This window comes from Asparagus officinalis, chromosome 10 (genome assembly GCF_001876935.1).
Source record: "Asparagus officinalis chromosome 10, Aspof.V1, whole genome shotgun sequence".
In the NCBI taxonomy this organism is placed as follows: Eukaryota; Viridiplantae; Streptophyta; class Magnoliopsida; order Asparagales; family Asparagaceae; genus Asparagus; species Asparagus officinalis.
In genome coordinates, this window is record NC_033803.1 from 32,926,754 (window position 1) to 32,944,910 (window position 18,157).

The 18,157-nt window shown below is 34.0% G+C and overlaps 1 protein-coding gene, 1 long non-coding RNA gene and 1 pseudogene across 2 annotated transcripts; 1 reads left to right on the forward strand and 2 right to left on the reverse strand.

Moving 5' to 3' along the window:
- Nucleotides 300-1,245, reverse strand: LOC109826614 (annotated as a pseudogene).
- On the forward strand, nucleotides 12,323-14,606 carry LOC109826615 (protein FAR1-RELATED SEQUENCE 5-like). Its single transcript, XM_020393639.1, has 2 exons — nucleotides 12,323-13,131; nucleotides 14,219-14,606. Exons 1-2 carry the CDS (start codon nucleotides 12,323-12,325, stop codon nucleotides 14,604-14,606), a joined length of 1,197 nt encoding a protein of 398 aa, XP_020249228.1.
- Nucleotides 15,796-17,715, reverse strand: LOC109825799. Its single transcript, XR_002243101.1, has 3 exons — nucleotides 17,531-17,715; nucleotides 17,359-17,462; nucleotides 15,796-17,262 (listed from the first exon to the last, which is right to left on the reverse strand). It is a non-coding gene; the product is annotated as an uncharacterized LOC109825799 (long non-coding RNA).

The window sequence follows — 18,157 nt, forward strand, 5'->3', positions numbered from 1 at the left end:
CTGAATTTGCAGTGATGATTGAATATTCATGAGGGAGAAAATGGACCAAGTTGTTACATCTTTTAATTTAAGATGATATGCTCTGCCTCTGAAAAGAAATTTTAGTAGGGTGACAGCTCCAAGAACATGTGCATGCAAAGTATTTGGGTGCCCACCAACTAAAGCTACTATAAGTATATATATACACACATTCCAAATAATCTTTTAAAGTAACTGTGCTAGGTTTTCTCTCCTTTTTCTACTTAAGCAAAAATGATTACTTTGGACATGCAACATCAAATTCTTCTTCTGCTGTCTAATCACGTTCTTTTGGATGCTGGACCTGCTTCCACATTATCTGCGCTTGATTTTATCTGTAAATGGTAGATTGAGTACGAAAGAATTTGTTCAAAAAAACAGTGAATTAAATATATTGCTGAAAAACTGTAGTAAACAATTAGTTTACCTTATCAAGCTTCTCCCTGACCAATTGAACTGTCTGATTCATGGACGAAGATGGGAAGTATTCCTGCACACAGAACACAAGAGCCAATAAGTTGGAAAGTTCAGCTCTGATAGTGTATATAATATTATTCTACTATGCAGTAGAAATCCTTCAGAACAATCCCTATAAGACTATGGGGTGGTTTACATCACTAATAGAATAGGCACAATAAAAAAAATAACCCTCTAAGATGTCTCAGCATTGGTGAAGCTTGCCCACACTGAGAAGTATCTGCCCTATTACGAGGATGATGAGCAACTTGAGAGATGCTCTTTGATCCTTGACCTTTTCCATCTGCAACAAATAGGATCATGGCAAGAGAAGAATTTGACTCTTAATTGACAACAAGGTAAATATAATGCATGGTGGTACATTAATTAGGCAGCAAGAGAAGAATTTGACTCTTAATTGACAACAAGGTAAATATAATGCATGGTGGTACATTAATTAGGCAACTTACGCTTTAGCCGTCCCAAGACTTCATCCCTCCTTCCCTCCCGTTTCTCCTTGGTGTCTGAAAGGGTTTCGAACTGAGGAGCATATGAAACCTGAATTGAAGGCGGTTTCCATAGAAAACTGACTCATCCAATTTTCTCTTTGCAAACCTTTAAAAAAAAAGGGTTCAATCATCAATATTCATTTCTGATGATCTAAAATTCATATACTTCACTAGTAACAGATTTTGCAAGATGAAATAATATAAGGAAAGACATTGTATTATTGAGAAGATACATGTCAGGCAATATATGATGCCCTTTCATTCTTTCCCTTTCCTATAACATGTTCATTGTCGTAACAACTCATTGATTACACACCACGAATTGAATGTCAACATTATGGAATCAAAATATATAAGTCGGTTGACCATGTGCTCCAAAAATAGTTATAGATGTGCACTTGTGGAATATTTAACTTATCAAAGATGCAATAGAGATTAATAACTCAAAAATTCTAATACCTGACTGATGTTTCATTAGATATGCAGAAACATTTATATTATATTATTATTTGTGCACTTTTCCAGTATAAGATTATGATTATATTTAGGTAATTATTAATGTATACAACTTCAAAGTATAGTTTAAATTTCAAGTTTTTATTAATCTTCTTAATCTTCATTACTTGTTTTAATGCACAAATTATATCGTTCCTAAAGTTGTTTTATTTGTTGATGATTCAGCTAATTTCTGTTTCGTAACTACGTAGCGAAAGGCTGAGAAGTTACTTATCAGTAAAGGTAATTTTCAATTTCAGTCCATTTCAGTTCTTATTCATAATATGTATTTGTTCATGCTATTTTTACATAGTTCGGTTTCATAGATACTTTCACATTGGCTCATATTGTTATCTAAGAGGTTGGATATATGATATCACATGGAATGTTGTTCTGATGCATAATCATGCTTCCTTGCCCAATATTTCTTACTTATCTTATCCTATATTTACAGTCTAGGGGTTCAACAAGGAATGATACTGGAGTACATGACATCATAGTGAATCAACTTCTTACAAAGGTATGCTTTAATTTGTGCAATTCAATTAGTTGCTGGTACAATTCATAGCTGTAGGTTGCTTCTTACAAAGGTATGCTTTAATTTGTGCAATTCAATTAGTTGCTGGTACAATTCATAGCTGTAGGTTAGTTTCTCTTCAGCAACTTTAATTTGTGCAATTCAATTAGTTGCTGGTACAATTCATAGCTGTAGGTTAGTTTCTCTTCAGCAAACATATATCATATTGATACATGTCTATCAGTGTTTTTAATTTTTTGACTCTGCACTAGAAATTTATTCAATATTCTTTCTCTTTCTGATCTTATTAACCTATACAAGTCCACGCTGTTGGGTCACATGAAGTTATAGTAGCTTTCAATGTCCTTTGTGTTCATCATGACATTCTCTTGCATACTTGTAGCAGACTTAAGCAGGTTCCTTTGTGTTCTGTTATAGGCCTGGACGCATGGAGGTTCATGTCGAAATAAAGCTCCCTGATGAACATGGACGTTTACAAATACTTCAAGTACATACAAACAAAATGAATGAAGATTCTTTTCTTGCAGCAGACATTGACCTTCAAGAGCTTGGTATGTGATTTCAGAAAGTAGAACCTTTTATTTAGATTTTTTAATTACTTTTTTTACACACTGGATAACAATTATTTGTTTTTATCTTGTATCTAATTGACTCATCAAATAAGCTAAAGTTTATTTGTTTTAGGATCTTTAGCACTATTTGTTTTGAGATCACATAATTAGGAGAGGCAAGGATTTAAAACTACTTAAATATTTTTTTTCTTTTGAATAATTTCCTATTTTTCTTGGATAATTAAAGTCCTACGAATCCAAGATATACAGAGCACATAAATTGGAATTCTGCTTCTATTTTATTAATGGTTGGAATCTATATTTTTCCTCCATGCGTCCTTTATTAAGTAAAATTTTGAGTTCATATATCTTGTTGACTTTTGAGTTGACAAGTAATTTTAATAGATTTGTTCAATTTGTAATTATTTAAAAGGCATAAATAGACTTGACCGTCAGTAAACTTGAGATTTAAAGCATGTTGACTCTGAATAACTTCAATGTTCTTCATATGCATTTGTAATGCATTTAATATGATAAATAGCGTGTGTATTGCATGGATTGAGTGCATATACATGAGTAATACATGGGAATTTATTTACATGGCTATTTATGCTAAATCCATGGTGAGGAATTTGCTCATCACCAGCTTCAGGCTCAAAATTTAATAATGCGATCAAAGTATGACTGTTTTGGATGACTATTATTTTGTGTCACTTATATCCTTATTAAATATGAAATAATGGGTCCCTGTATGCTTGTTCTTTAATTATGCAATATCCTTTTAGGTAAATTTAGAGACGGCTAAAATTTGTTATTCATGTCATCCCATGGTTTAGCTTCTAATATTATGGTTGTAGCTGCAAGGACAAAAAATTACAGCGGAGCTGAACTTGAAGGTGTTGTGAAAAGCGCTGTTTCATTTGCTTTAAATCGTCAGATAAGCATGGATGGTCTTACTAAACATCTGGATGAGGAGAATATACAAGTTACAATGGATGATTTTCTGCACGACTATCTACAAATTGTTCCTGCATTTGGTGCATCTACACATGATCATGGGAGTTTGTTATTTTTGACTCGTGTTCTTTTTCTTTTGTCACATCCCTCTTATTATACCAAAACCGCAACATCAATCATTTACGATTTACATACAATTACCTTGGTTGAAAATGGAATGCTATATCCAGTTCACACTTGTTGTATTGTTGACTGTGCTCATATAGACTAATTTGCACTCTGTGACTGGCATTTATACTACTTTGTAAGCAGACATTGGAACTTAAGCAGAAATATGTAAAAGTAATTTGTACTAAATGATATTATGTTTGTAATAGATGAATTGTCAAAATAGATCAAATGCATCTATACATATAAAGTAATTGCTTCGTAGGTTTAACTGAGAAGATAGTTTTGCTTTGTTTCCTGATAGAATCCTAATAGATTCAAATACTACCAAATTTTCTTAATATTCATTACTTGCTTTAATGCACAAATAATACCATTCATAAAGTTGTTTTATTTGTGGATGATTCAGCTAATTCCTGCTTCGTCACAACGTAGCGAAAAGCTGAGAAGTTACTTATCAGTAAAGGTAATTTTCAATTTTAGTCCATTTTAGTTCCTCTTCATAATATGTATTTGTTCGTGCTATTTTTACATTGTTCAGTTTCATAGATACTTTCACATAGGCTCATCATGTTATCTATGTGGTTGGATATATGCTAGGAAAGAATGAAAAAGAAAATGTAGAGGAACAGGAGAAGTCTTAGCATATATAAGTAAAAATATTAACCGCCGCACTGTAGGAAACATAATATCACATGCCTGGAAAATTTGAAATTGAACTGATAGCGTTTTCAAAGCATTAGAAGGATGTTATCATGTCTACTCAACAATCTAAGAATAACAATCTGAATGAGGCGTTTGGATATGCACCATCCTAGCTCTTATGGCTAAGGTACCTGTTTGCTGCATTTGACATAATCATACTTGTTTCCATGTGTTTATGTAATTTAAATGTGAGTATATAATTTCAGATACATCACCTTTTTAATCTTATACTTTTCTGGCAAGTGGCAACACAAGCGAGGTCGGCATGATATATATAGCTATGCACTATATCAAGGTAACAAAAATGTTTCATTTTATGAAATGTATACTTACAGGCTGGAGCAGAGAAAGAAGGCTCTTTCAAAGGCGAAGATGGCATGAAATGTATTCCTAAGATTGTCTTCTTATCGATAAGGAATGCTCTTGGTATAGTTGTGAATGTATTCCTATGAAAAAAATTACCAATGTTTTATGATTTATTGATTAAATGTATTTGATTTCAGCTGGGTGCTCATCTCAAAACAACTTATTTTATGAAACGTGATAACAGTGAACTTATTTGCATTTCTTGTTTGGTTATGTTCACCGTCTAAAATAACAGTGAACTTATTTGCATTTCTTGTTTGGTTATGTTCACCGTCTAAAACCTACTATAATACTTCTATAGACATTTGTTTAAAATGCATTTCTTGTTTGGTTATGTTCACCGTCTAAAACCTACTATAATACTTCTATAGACATTTGTTTAAAAACTACAGGGTTATCTACTTTCAGGATTATTAAGGGTTCATGTTTTTTTCCCTTATTAAATTATGTCGATTTTTTGACTAAACCAATTTCATAAAATGATCATTTATTAGCTTAATTGGAGGAAGATTTCCAACAATTTTCCCCAAACTGAATATTATTTGCGGTGATAATTATGTAATTTCCAAGATAATCTATAAAAAAAATCATTATGACATTCTTCTTTCTTGACGAGCAAAATCATTTGTGCTTAGTCTATTGTGTTTTTCGAAAGGACATGTGCATTTGTTTTCCTTTGGTAAGCTAAATGCAATGCCTCTTAGGACATAGGAGTTCAAAGATGACTCTACAGAATTAATTTACGATTGATTGGCCTTTTGAGATAATAATTTATTCAGCATTTTTCCTGGAAAATCTTTAGAGTACAAAAAAGAGTCAATCAACACAAATAATAGAAACAATGAATATTCATGTGTTATAGATTATCATGCAAACACGACGATGATGAAAAATTAGAGTCCATAGATCTTGATTCTTGACCTCTTTGCCGAGGGCAGGTAAAAAAATATACGGAGGTCAAAACCACGAGAGATTTCCTAAACAAGAATGAGTAACAAGTGGTTGAAAACTTTCATTTAGGTGATAAAGAAGAGTGTTGCTTATCAAAGCCTTCTGGTCACTTCGACTCGGGAGAAGCCATAAATGTAGGCAGCTTACTAAAAAAACTCGGGCAGCAAATAACTAAAAAAAAGCTTTGTTGGTTCAATAGTTATATATGTCATTGTTTTTAGCTTGTCATAAGACAACTTTAGTGGATCTTGTTAGACCCTAGAGGGGGGGTGATTAGGGTCTTATGGTAATCTAATCCGATTAAATGCCAATTAAAATTAATTAACAACTATATTCTTGCAAGATAGATATACAAAGAGTTATGTGCAAGAATATGCAATATACACAAAGTGATATATCCTATATGATAGAGATATATGCAAGGATATATAAACAATACAAGGGTAAATAATCTAAACAAGATAGTGGATGAAATAAATAATGAGCTAATGACAATGGCGATATAAGATATGAACATAAATATGAAAGAACACCAAAGCACACTCAAACAAGCAATATGATCAAGGAGTTCGGACCTTCCGTCCTACGTCTCCGCTCCCCACTCCCGGGGAGAAATCCACTATCACAACCGGGTTTTCTACGCTCACCCGAATAATGTTTACACCTCACAGTGTCGGTTTTCAACGCTCACCGATCAACGTTCACACTCACCCTCACAATGTCGGTTTTCAATGTTCGAAAACTTCACAACACACTCGGTTTCTAGCTCACCAAAAACCTTACAACACTCACAAAGTAAATACAACAAATTTGTTCTCTACAATAGATGAGAACACAATGTAGCTCACTCTCAATTTGTTACAACTCCCCACAACCCAAATTACACTATGAATGTAAATACAATAAGCTCAATAGGTTGTGTGTGAACAAAGAGATATAAATCAAAATCAAACTAAACTCAAATATAAAATCTAGCTTAAGAACAATGATAATCAAACAAGTATATAAATGTAAAGCTAGAGTTTGAGTTTAGAAAACTTCTCAATTTGATAACAAGAGATGGAGGAGTGATAGTTGGAAGCTCAAACTTCAATAGATAATCTCCTCAAGCTCTTGTGGAATTTGATTCACCAAAACAAACTCTCAATTTGCTTAAAAGCTTTTTAAACACATCAGCAATGGGGTATATATACCCTCTAAGAAACTCAGCAAAAACACCCAAAACAAAAGACCAAAAGACCCAGCCAACGGTACAAAAACTAGCCGTTGGAAACAGTAAAAGCCATCGTCGGTCGACCGGAAATTCTGTCGGTCGACCGATTTGAGCTCTCGGTCGACCGGACCGGTCGACCGACGATTCTCTGGAAAAATACTGACGAATGATCAATTGACCGGTCGACCGTACCGGTCGACCGAAAACTGACATTCCAGAAAAAATCGGTTTTAGAGCTGATTTTAAAACTCTATTTAAAAATATCAAATAAATTCCAAAAAATGTAAAACTTTGGGGAATGATTGTAGACATGATAATAAACATGCTACAATGACTGGTTTCGATAAAGGACTTCCCAAATGAAAAATATCATTATTTTACAAACTAGTCCAAAACATGAAAATATGAGATATTTGAATTTTGATGTTTTGACATAAACCAACTTTTGAAACTTTGTGAAATGTTTTTGTAGACTTAGTAAAACATGTATAAACTGATATTAAAGTCTACAAACTAAGAATACAATATTTTCACAAATACAATAGAAAATGAAACCTATGAGTAAGTATATGAAAATATATTTGTTTCATATCTATGTAGATAAACCAAATCACAATAATAAATATGAAACATGTAATTTCATATTTATAAACATGAAAACCAAAACTTGTGTTGTATATATATGTGATTACATATATATACAAGGAAACTAATAAAATGTGTGTGTATAGATAATTGAGCTTAGAGTATATAACACACATAATATAAATTCTAAACTAAATTACCCAAGCTAGATCTTGATCTTTAATAAGCTCTTCTAGGTAATCTTGTGGATGAAGCTTTAACTTGGATCTTGAACTTTGAATAGCAAGGCTTCACCGACATTCCGCCAACCTCCTTTGGATATGATCGTTGAAGCTCTATTCCATCCATCCTCCAACTACGTTGTTTGTCTACAATAAATAAGAAAACACAAATACTAGACAAACAACATTAGTGGTAAATTGTTTGTTAAACATCATCAAAACAAGAAGGCCAACAGATCTATGACAGCTGCATTACATTCTAATAAGAAACTTATTGGAGCATAGTCTAAGAGTTAACTCTACAAAAAATTTATCAATTAAAGACGATCCATATTTGTAAAGACATATAAGATTATTTTTAGTTATACTATAATGTTTATCCTCATTTGGTGTATCTCTATTGTTTCCTGAATGACTATTAATTGTTTTAAGGAGATAGAAATAAGTAAGACTAAAAAAACTGATGATACTATTTTCTTTAGTAACATTTATATTGGATAATTATGATTAAATAGGTTGTCTAATGTCAACTGTATATAGGTAGCATTGGTTGATTGAAGATCAATGGTGTTTACAAAATAAAATTCTTTTTATAAAATTATTCATTGTTTTCTATTGTTAAGTATGCAAACAATCTATTATCAACCACTTCATACATAAGTGTAATTTCATTATTCAATCCTTTTTAATTTTTAAATTCTATCCATATGTTTGAAACATGAACTAAATTAAATAAATCATAATGAAATGAATCAATAATAAATTAATAAATTAAAAAATTTACCACGTGCATTGCGCGTGTAATCCAACTAGTATTTAAAAAGTAGATAGGTTTCAGCGTTTCGTCATGTGTAACTCACACACAAAACTATAAATTACATGTGCTTTCTAGTTATTTTTTTTCTTCAATCTAAAAGATCAATCTGATAGATCTAAAATGCAATCCTAGAAGGAAGTGAATAGGATAGCCTACTATTTTACGATATCATCACAGATAATATGCAGTGGAAATTAAACATATAATTAAAACAGTAAATAATGCGAATAAGCTTGGAACAAATCACAGCCAAAACACACAACAATCCTACATTCATTCTTCCTTCTCACGAAGGGGCATCCTCACTATGTGAAAGTCCTCTGAATCACACATCTGATTCAATAGGCTAACAAGACTGAAGCTCTAGTTGATCCCAAACTAATTGTCTAACATAAACTCTTCACACACGAGTATCCCTAGAGCTATCTGTTGACCAATTCCTCTACTAACCCCCATTGAGTGCGTCGTAAACTCTCAATTGACACTGCTTGAGTACGTCGTAAAATCAAGTTTTAAAATTATCTTACAACTATTTGATTATGCAAACCGTTCTTCTAATGATTAAAGCATCCATCTGGGAGAACGATGATGAAATTGAGACCTAAGGACATCACTCCTCGAATGATAGATGATTGGATAATGAAGAACGACGTCGAGGATGCTTTCTGAGAGGTTGAGCAAGATCAATCACCTAAATTGAAAGTCTAGTGCCCCACCCCACCCCCACCCCCCAAAAAAATCTTCCTCTTTCTTTTTCTATGTCAATTAAATCAGAAAATCTCACTAAAATTGTGAGGAAAGAGCCCATATGCCCCCGGCAATGAACGGCTAATATTGAGTTCAAACATATTAAAAATTGCAATTTTAGCAAGCAACCTTCGATGGTCGACCAATATGAAAGTTTGTTATTCATCAAACCAAGTTTATTACATGGACACATTTCTAACAAACCCCCCTTTTGATAATAACAAACTAGAAATTAAAATCGCAAATATGAATGTTTGACATACATGAATTATGCATATTCTCAGTTTCATGATATATGAAATATGATAACGAAACTCCCCTTATATATGTGCATACATGAAATATGATATGCATATTTTTAAAGCTCTACCCACAACTGGGCTTCTCTTTTTTTAAAAACTCATCATCTTCTCCCCAAAAATAAATTGTTCAAAAGTTTTTTAAAATCAATTTCCAATTTCTACAATACTCTCATCTTTTCAAGTTTCAAAATTTAAATTTCCATCGAATCAATCAATCTCCCATGTGAAACATATAAAAAGGTAAATTATCAAAAAATTGCACAAAAATGTCAAAAGACAAAGATATTTGTAAATCTATAAAGTTTTATAAGAAAATATGATTGTTAGAACATTACATGTGGATCTCATCATATAACTTCATGTATATGTATATGACTCGTATTACTATCATGGAGTATATTAGAACAAATGATTCAAATCAACATCCAAGTATGCTACGCATGCAAACAAATATGTATGAGCAAGCTAGAGAAGGGGGAAAATCTCAACTTTAATAAAAAGACCAAAATTTCAACCTATCATATTGGACATATAGGACATAGAAGGAAGGATAATAGTGTTTGGCAGGCAATGTGGTCATTTTTAAGCATGTTTCATTTATTACAAGATGATTATCGTTTGAGACATTAAACTAACTATAAATCTTCAAGTGTGGGTCTTTGACCCTTTTTTAACAATGCACTATTTTTGTGTGGATTTTATATGAGTGTGGATCTTTGATTATCTTTTATTGGTAAACTCATATATGCAATTTATCAATGAAATTTAGTTTCACAATAGCAAATCTTTTTTATTTAGTTAGTTCAAAAGTCCTACTTAGCTTGGTTCAAACAACTAGTTACGTCCATAGACAAACAAATAACTAGCTACATGCATATACAAACATGAACATTGAAAGTACCCTAGAGCGGGGTTGAATAGGGTATTTGCTAATCTAATCCAATTTCGATGTCAATTTAAAACTTCTAAACTAAATATCCTAACAATATGATATGCCCAATGATATAAGCAATGATATACAAAACAACAAGCGATATAAACTATGTGACAATAGGCGATATGAAAATATACACAAGAATAAGCACGCTAATGTCAAACACAAACAAGCAATATGATCACGGAGTTCGGTCAACCCTTGACCTACGTCTCCGCTCCTTACCTCGATGAGATTCTCCACTTTCTCAAAAATCTACACAATCAGTTTTCAAAGCTCACCGAAAACTTTTATAACTCACACATTGATAATCACACAATACACTTCTCTAAGTGTTGGCTGACCCGTGTCACCTTCCTCAAGTGCTAGGAATTACTATCTCTCCCTAGGCTTTTACAACCAAGCCACTCCTCTTGGAATTGACCTCGTTCTTCTCCCAACTACTCCTCTAAGTGTCATTGTGTATTACAAATGAGAACAAAAATGATTTTTTTCTCTAATACAAATGAGAACAAAAATGAAAGCTCACTCAATTGTTACACTTTCACAACTCAAAAATATACAATACGTGAAATAACTTAAGCTCAAGTAGTTGTGTATGAAAATAATGAGTAATAAGGAAACTAAACTCAAATTTAATCTAGCAATATATATATATCGAAATAGTTTTCGCACAGCACTGTGCGAAAACATTTCTGGGCCCTTGGATTTAACGAGCGGATGATGATGGAAATAGAACCCAAAAAAAATCTCGTGATACATTGCTTCTCCTCAAACCTTCCTCTTCTCTCACCTCAAATCCTCCTCCCTCTCTCTCCCTCGTGGAACCCTCTCCCTCGTGAAACCTAAGCACCGCTGCTCGTTACCCGACCAACTCCTTAAACCCTCCTCTCCCTCTTTCGCTCGTGACCCTAAGCACCGCCGCCGACCAACTCCGACTCCGACCTCCTTCTCCAACTCCGGATCCGACCCCGACCCCAACCCCCAGCGGCCACTCTCTCTCACTTGGATCTAAAGGGGGCTTGAATCAAAAGTGTTTGTAGGTAAAATTTTAATTTTTTTTAAGATTAAGGGTTCTTGTTGTTTAATAAGTTATACATGATTATGAGGGTTGAGGCTTGTTGGATTTTAGTCAAAATTGCTTGTTGGATTTTTTGTCTGTCCTCTCGAAAGCCGAATTTTTTTGAGTATTTTACTGAGATATACATGATTATGATGGCTGATGTTCTATATTCTCCCTTAGTTCCTGATGTTCCTATGTCCTGATGTGTTGGTTTGGATGTATTAATTATTTATACCTCATTTTGTTTGGGTCTATGAAGTCCAAACATGAAATCTTATTTTTTCAAAAACCCGAAGCTTATGGAGAACTCAAACTATATCTATATGCTTCTTTTAATAATGCTATCATGGTTGCTAAATTTGAATCCTTCTATGGTTGAGTTTGGTTATATCATGCATGTGCTTTCATTTTTGATAGTTTAGGTGGTTGCCTTGTCTATGAATGTGTGGATTGTGTTTAACAGCATATTTGTTTTACCCTGACAAGTTATTGCTTTCTGAATTAGAGCCTAGGCCCATGGTTGATTAGGCGATAAAATATAAATTCAAGTTGGATTATTCATTGACCTTTTAAGTAGAAGCCTTAATTGACATTTTTTGCTAATCTGCATAACATATCTATCATATTCAAGTTAGAATAGTGTTTATTTTTTTGCACAGTGGCCTTTGATGGTTTGTTCTTGATGTTTATTTTTGTAGGTAAAAATTGTTCTTGATGTTTGATCCAATGGAAACTAAAGATGGTTACTCCCATGTTGTTGATGAAAAAATCTCTCAGTTAGATAACTTAGTTGTGCCAATTGTTGATGAGCACTTAAAACCAAAAACAGGAATGACTTTCGGCAATTTAGAAGACGCTAAAAAGTTCTACAGAAATTACGGAAAGGCCGGAGGTTTTAATATCCATAATAGCACAACAAATTATGGGAAGGATAGAGAGTTAATTTGTAAAAGTTATGTATGTTCGAAGGAAGGAGTGTTAAAGAGCAAATCATTGAAAATTCGACGATGTGGTACAATTAGAACAAATTGTAAGGCCTTGATTCGCTTGAAATTAGACAAAAACATTGGCATATGGAGTGTCTACAAGTTCGTGGAAGAGCATAATCATACAATTACTTCACCGAGTAGAACACATTTTCTAAGGGGAAACCGTGAGGTAACAAGTGCGAAAAAGACATTGATAAAGCAGTTTGGAGAGGTGAACATTCCAAAAAACAAGCAAATGACCTTCTTTGAAAACTCTAGCGGAGGTTTTTATAGAATTGGATGCATTGAGACCGATGTGAGAAATTATGAAAGAGATTTGAGAGAGGAGAGACGCGATCATGATGTACAAATGATGTTGGATCATTTCAAGTTGGAACAAGAGAAGAATCCTTTATTTTATTATGTTTATGAAGTTGATGAAGAGAAGCGCTTAACTCATTATTTTTGGGTGCATGGCATTGCTCGAATGAATTATCAACACTTTGGCGATGTTGTCTCCTTCGATGCCACGCATAACACAAATCAATATGGCTTGGTATTTGTGCCGTTTGTAGGAGTAAATCACTATTAGCAAAGTGTTTTTTTAGGATGTGGCTTGATCCCAAATGAAGAGGCGAAGTCTTTCGTATGGTTGTTTAACAAATGGATTGAAGCAATGAGTCATCCTCCTTTAGGCATGATTACAGATCAATGTCTTGCCATATGCAAGGCAATTGAAACAGTTTTTCCAGAAATACGACATAGGTTTTGCATTTGGCATATCTTGGACAAAGTTCCGGAGAAGTTGGGTAAATGGGCTTATAGAACGGAATTTATGAAATCTTTCAAAGAAAATTTTTGGGACTCCGAGACTGCTAGCTCTTTTGAAGAGAATTGGATTTCAATTCTTAAAAAAATGGATTGGAAATGCATGATTGGCTAAATGATATCTCTGAAATTCGTGAAAAATGGGCTTCGGTTTATCATAAATAACACTTTTGGGTTGGAATGTCTAGCAGTGAAAGAAGTGAAGGGATGAATGCATTGTTAAAAATGTATGTATCAAGAAAAAATTCACTTCATGATTTCGTGACCATCTTTCAGAGGGTCTTGGCGAGACAAAGACAGGGGGAGCTTAAAGAAGATCATTGTACAGTGGAGAAAAAGCCAAATTTGAAGACCTTGTGGTCAATGGAAAAACAAATGGTCCAAATCTACATGAAAAAAATCTTTTATATTTTTCAAGACGAGCTTCAACCTAGCTTAATGTATAACATTGAGCTAGTAAAAGAAAAAAATCTTTTATATTTTTCAAGACGAGCTTCAACCTAGCTTAATGTATAACATTGAGCTAGTAAAAGAAAATGAAAGAGAAAGTACTTCAAGACGAGCTTCAACCTAGCTTAATGTATAACATTGAGCTAGTAAAAGAAAATGAAAGAGAAAGTACATTCCAATTAAATTTTTGTGGTCATGATGAATAAAGATTGAGACATATTATATATTGCAAAATAACTAAAATGATCCGTTGTTCGTGTCTCATGTTTGAATTCAAGGGCATTCAATGCCGACATATCTTGGCATATCTTAAAATTACCAATCATAGTGAGTTACCGGAGCAATATATTCTAAAAAGATGGTGCTGAAATGTCAGAAAAAGGGTTGTTCTTAGAGATGATAATATTATTGGAGATAATGCCACAATTAATTTTGCTTCTCGTTTTAGTGAACTAAATTGCTTAGCTAATGAAATGGTCGAAGAAATTGGACAAGATGTGGATGCTATTAATAAGGTGCAATGTTTGAAACTCATCAATGATGAAGAAATTGGACAAGATGTGGAAGCACCTTATAGTCATGCGGAGTGTTCTCAAGATATAGTTCATGAACCAAGTCAAGCAAGAACAAAAGGAAGGCCTAAAGGGAAGAGGTTAAAGCCATTGAGAGAGATCCGCAAATGCCGGCCTAGGAAATGCAAATTGTGTGGAAAGCAAAGACAAAATCATGATAGCAGAAATTGCCCTCTAAAGTTGTCGAGGTAGTGTATTAATTTTTTAGTAATACTAATGCTATTATTTTTTTAAGCTTTTTTTAAGTTGGTGCAACCATGCAATGATCTTTAATGTGTTTTGCTAGCATCAATTTTTTTTAGTAATTCAATGGAATAAGATAATATTGATGAAGCCACTGATTATTTAGAAGATTCATTTGAGGAAGGTAATGGTTAATACATACGGAATAACTTGTACATTGTCATTTTGTTATATAACATGATTTTTTTTAACGTGATGAAGCAATGGTCTTTAATATGATTTTTTTAATACAGATGAAGTTCTCACTATTGCGTGAAGTTTGATCAAGGTTGGCGAAGCAAATCATAGCACTATTGGTGAGAAGGGGTTGAAATCGTTATGTATCTGTGTATGTTAGGGCTTTTTGAGGTGTGATTGTATTTTTGGGTTGAGTTTTTGTATCTTTTGTATTAGTACGTTGGTATCAGAATTTGTTGGTAATAGTCGTCATGTGTTGGTAGAAGATGGCTGATGCGAAACAGTTTTTGGGTTGAGTTTTTTATCTTTGTATTGTGTTTGTCTTGTTGGTCTTTCTGATGATGGTTTGTTCCTGGCATCTCTTAATCTTGGTCATCACATTTTTAATCCAATTTTTATTTAACATTTTATGGGTCAAGTTTGTTATGTTCTATTGGTTGCTGAGTTTTTGGCAACTTGGTTTATTAGTATGTGCCTTTTTTTGCATATTCTGGTCCAAATGGGCAACACATATCAGGAACTTCGCATCCAATTTCACAAATGGGCAACACATATTAGGAACCATCATATAACGGTCCAAATTTCAAGCATGCTGGTCCAAATGTCAAATAAAACTTGGATAAAAATTAGATCAAGTTCAACGGGTTTTAGAATATGTCCACTCGTATCCAAGTTCAAGAATGCTGGTCCAAATGGGCAACACATATCAGGAACTTCGCATCATTCACACAAACTTGAAACTGGAAAATGTTCTTCTCATCTTGTTTGTTCTTAAACGTATAGGAAAATACAACAGACTTGATCGTATAGGAAAATACAACAAAATCTCTATTGATAGCACACATTTGTTAAGAAATAATCTATGAAGAACTAAGTCAGCAAACTCAAGGCAGCAAACTCAAGACAGCAAGCTCAAGGCAGCAAACTCTTTTCAGCAAACTCAAAAGATATTAGGGATAGGTATATCAAATAATTATAACAACTGAACCAATTTCAATAGGATATTTAGATACATCAGTCATTCACTAATATGTTGCTCAGTCATTTGACTATAACACAGAGCAACAATATCAGTACAATGGTACTTATAAATTTCAAATATAAAATTACATCATTCAACAATTTTTTTAAAACCTCATCATTTTTTTCTAGCCTTTCCCGCCTTTTTGTGATGTTCTTGTTATCACCAACCCATTCGAAGAAGTTGAAACCCTTGCAATTAGGTCTCTTGTATCTTGGGCATCCATAAAATTCCAAGCCCTTATTGTGTCCTTGCTTGCACATCCATATTTTGCAAATTAACACACAATAACATCTTCTTTGAACTAAACCCTCATCTTCTTCTCCACTGAACTCTTCCGAAAAGTTCTTCATCTTTTATCTGCAAAAAACATACCACAAACAATACAAAAAGTATACGATGTCTTTGAAGCTTAAATCTAAATACAGTGTCAAGCCAAGCTATAAATCAAAATTAAAAATGAAATAGTAGAGTTTACAGTGCAAAATAAGTTACACGGGATGTCTTTAGTTACAAAACAAGATGCAGAAAAAATCAGTAAGTTGACAGGATGGAGGTGGTTGTTTAATCTAACTACTGAAGTAATTCCATGGTATCAGGCAGTAGATGCAACCATGCTGACATTTGAAGCAAATGTGTCACTTGCAGTAAAATAGGATTCGAAATTTTCCTGGAGTTTGAAGTCTCGTGTCCAAATGTAAACCTAAGCTGAAGCAACAAAGACTTTGAATGTAGTGTGTCTATCACAAAGTCATAAGATAATCTTAATCCTCATCTCTCGCCACATGATTATGCATCCTAAAGAAATAAACTATGAAGGAAGATAAAAAGCAATGACACCCCCTTTCAATTATGGCATTTGCTTTAAGTTGCAAACAAGGAAATATAATAGGCAGATATCCATCTTCTACCAACCAAAAATGAGAATAGAAAATAAACTATGAGAAAAGGATAGCCCCTTCATAGATACAAAAGATACCAGACTTCTCATAAAAACATTACGCCAACAACTACACCAAAAAAGGATTAACGGGAACACTTCTCACACAAGCAAAGAGCCAAACTGATAACAAATCCATCATAGACTAAACACAAAAGATAATAAAACCAAATTCAACAACCCAATCAAGAATTATCTAAATAAATATGCCTGTTGTTGTAGATATGCGGATGCAACGGTGCCGGATTCAGAAAAATCACCTGATCAACAAAACCCATCAAATAAAACCCACATCTTTTCCATCAGTAACAATCCAATTCCCCCCCAAAACACAAAATTTAACAATAAAAATCGAGTCTTTTCATCGCCTGAGGCGCTTCCATAGGGTAATGCTCAGGAAAATCAACCTGAAGCTGATAAGTCTCATTGGCATACAAAGTCCCCTCCGCTCCATTAACCTCAATAACCTATCTTCACAATTATTTAGAAGAACAATCAATCAATTTTTAATCGAGAACAAATAAAAAGAGACCAATAACAAAACCCTAAATCGTAACCCTAACCTCTGGAGATTATCGGAGACCTTGTGCTTGAATCCGACGGGGGGATTGACCTGCCACTCGACGAGCTCCTTCTGGAGACGATTGCATGCGATCTTGCTTAGGGCCTGCAATCGATGGAGAAATCAAATTAGGGTTTGAAAATTTTTGGGAGAGGAGAGAAAAAGATCATTACTTTGCGAGAAGAGGAGGTCGGAGTCAGAGTTGGTCGGAGTCGGAGTTGGTCGGCGCCAGTGCTTGGGGTCACGAGCGTGAGAGGGAGAGGAGGGTTTGAGGAGTTGGTCGGGTTTGGGGCGGTAGTGCTTGGGCTTCACGAGCGAGGGAGGAGGGTTTGAAGAGAGAGAGGGAGGAGGATTTGAGGTGAGAGAGGGAGGAGGATTTGAGGTGAGAGAAGAGGAAGGTTTGAGGAGAGAATAGGGGTCACGAGATTTTTTTTTGGGTTCTGCTTCCATCATTAGCCGCTTGTTAAATCCAAGGGCCCAGAAATGTTTTCGCACAGTGCTGCGCGAAAACCTTCTCTCAACAAAAACCCATGAATTAAATGAAGAACACAAGCAAGAGCCAAAAAGCCCAAGCCCAGAATAAAGTCGAGTAGCCTGTAGAAGCCGGAGAAAATAAAAAAATCAAATATGAAAAAAAATGTATTCAAGATAGTTGGCCGCAAAGAAACGACGATATCTCTCAATCCAGAAGGCGGAATTTAACATATAATATATGAAAATAGCCTATTTCGACGAGACAAAGCCATCCGTAAAGGCAGAAACTTGATAGGACATTCGATGCCGGCATCAATGCGGTCATT

Bases quoted from the DNA above. Each gene is read 5' to 3' on its own strand.
- LOC109826615 (XM_020393639.1), top strand. From the start codon at position 12,323: ATGGAAACTAAAGATGGTTACTCCCATGTTGTTGATGAAAAAATCTCT. The intron at 13,132-14,218 runs GTTTGTAGGAGT...CTGAAATGTCAG, and splicing joins TATGGCTTGGTATTTGTGCC to AAAAAGGGTTGTTCTTAGAG.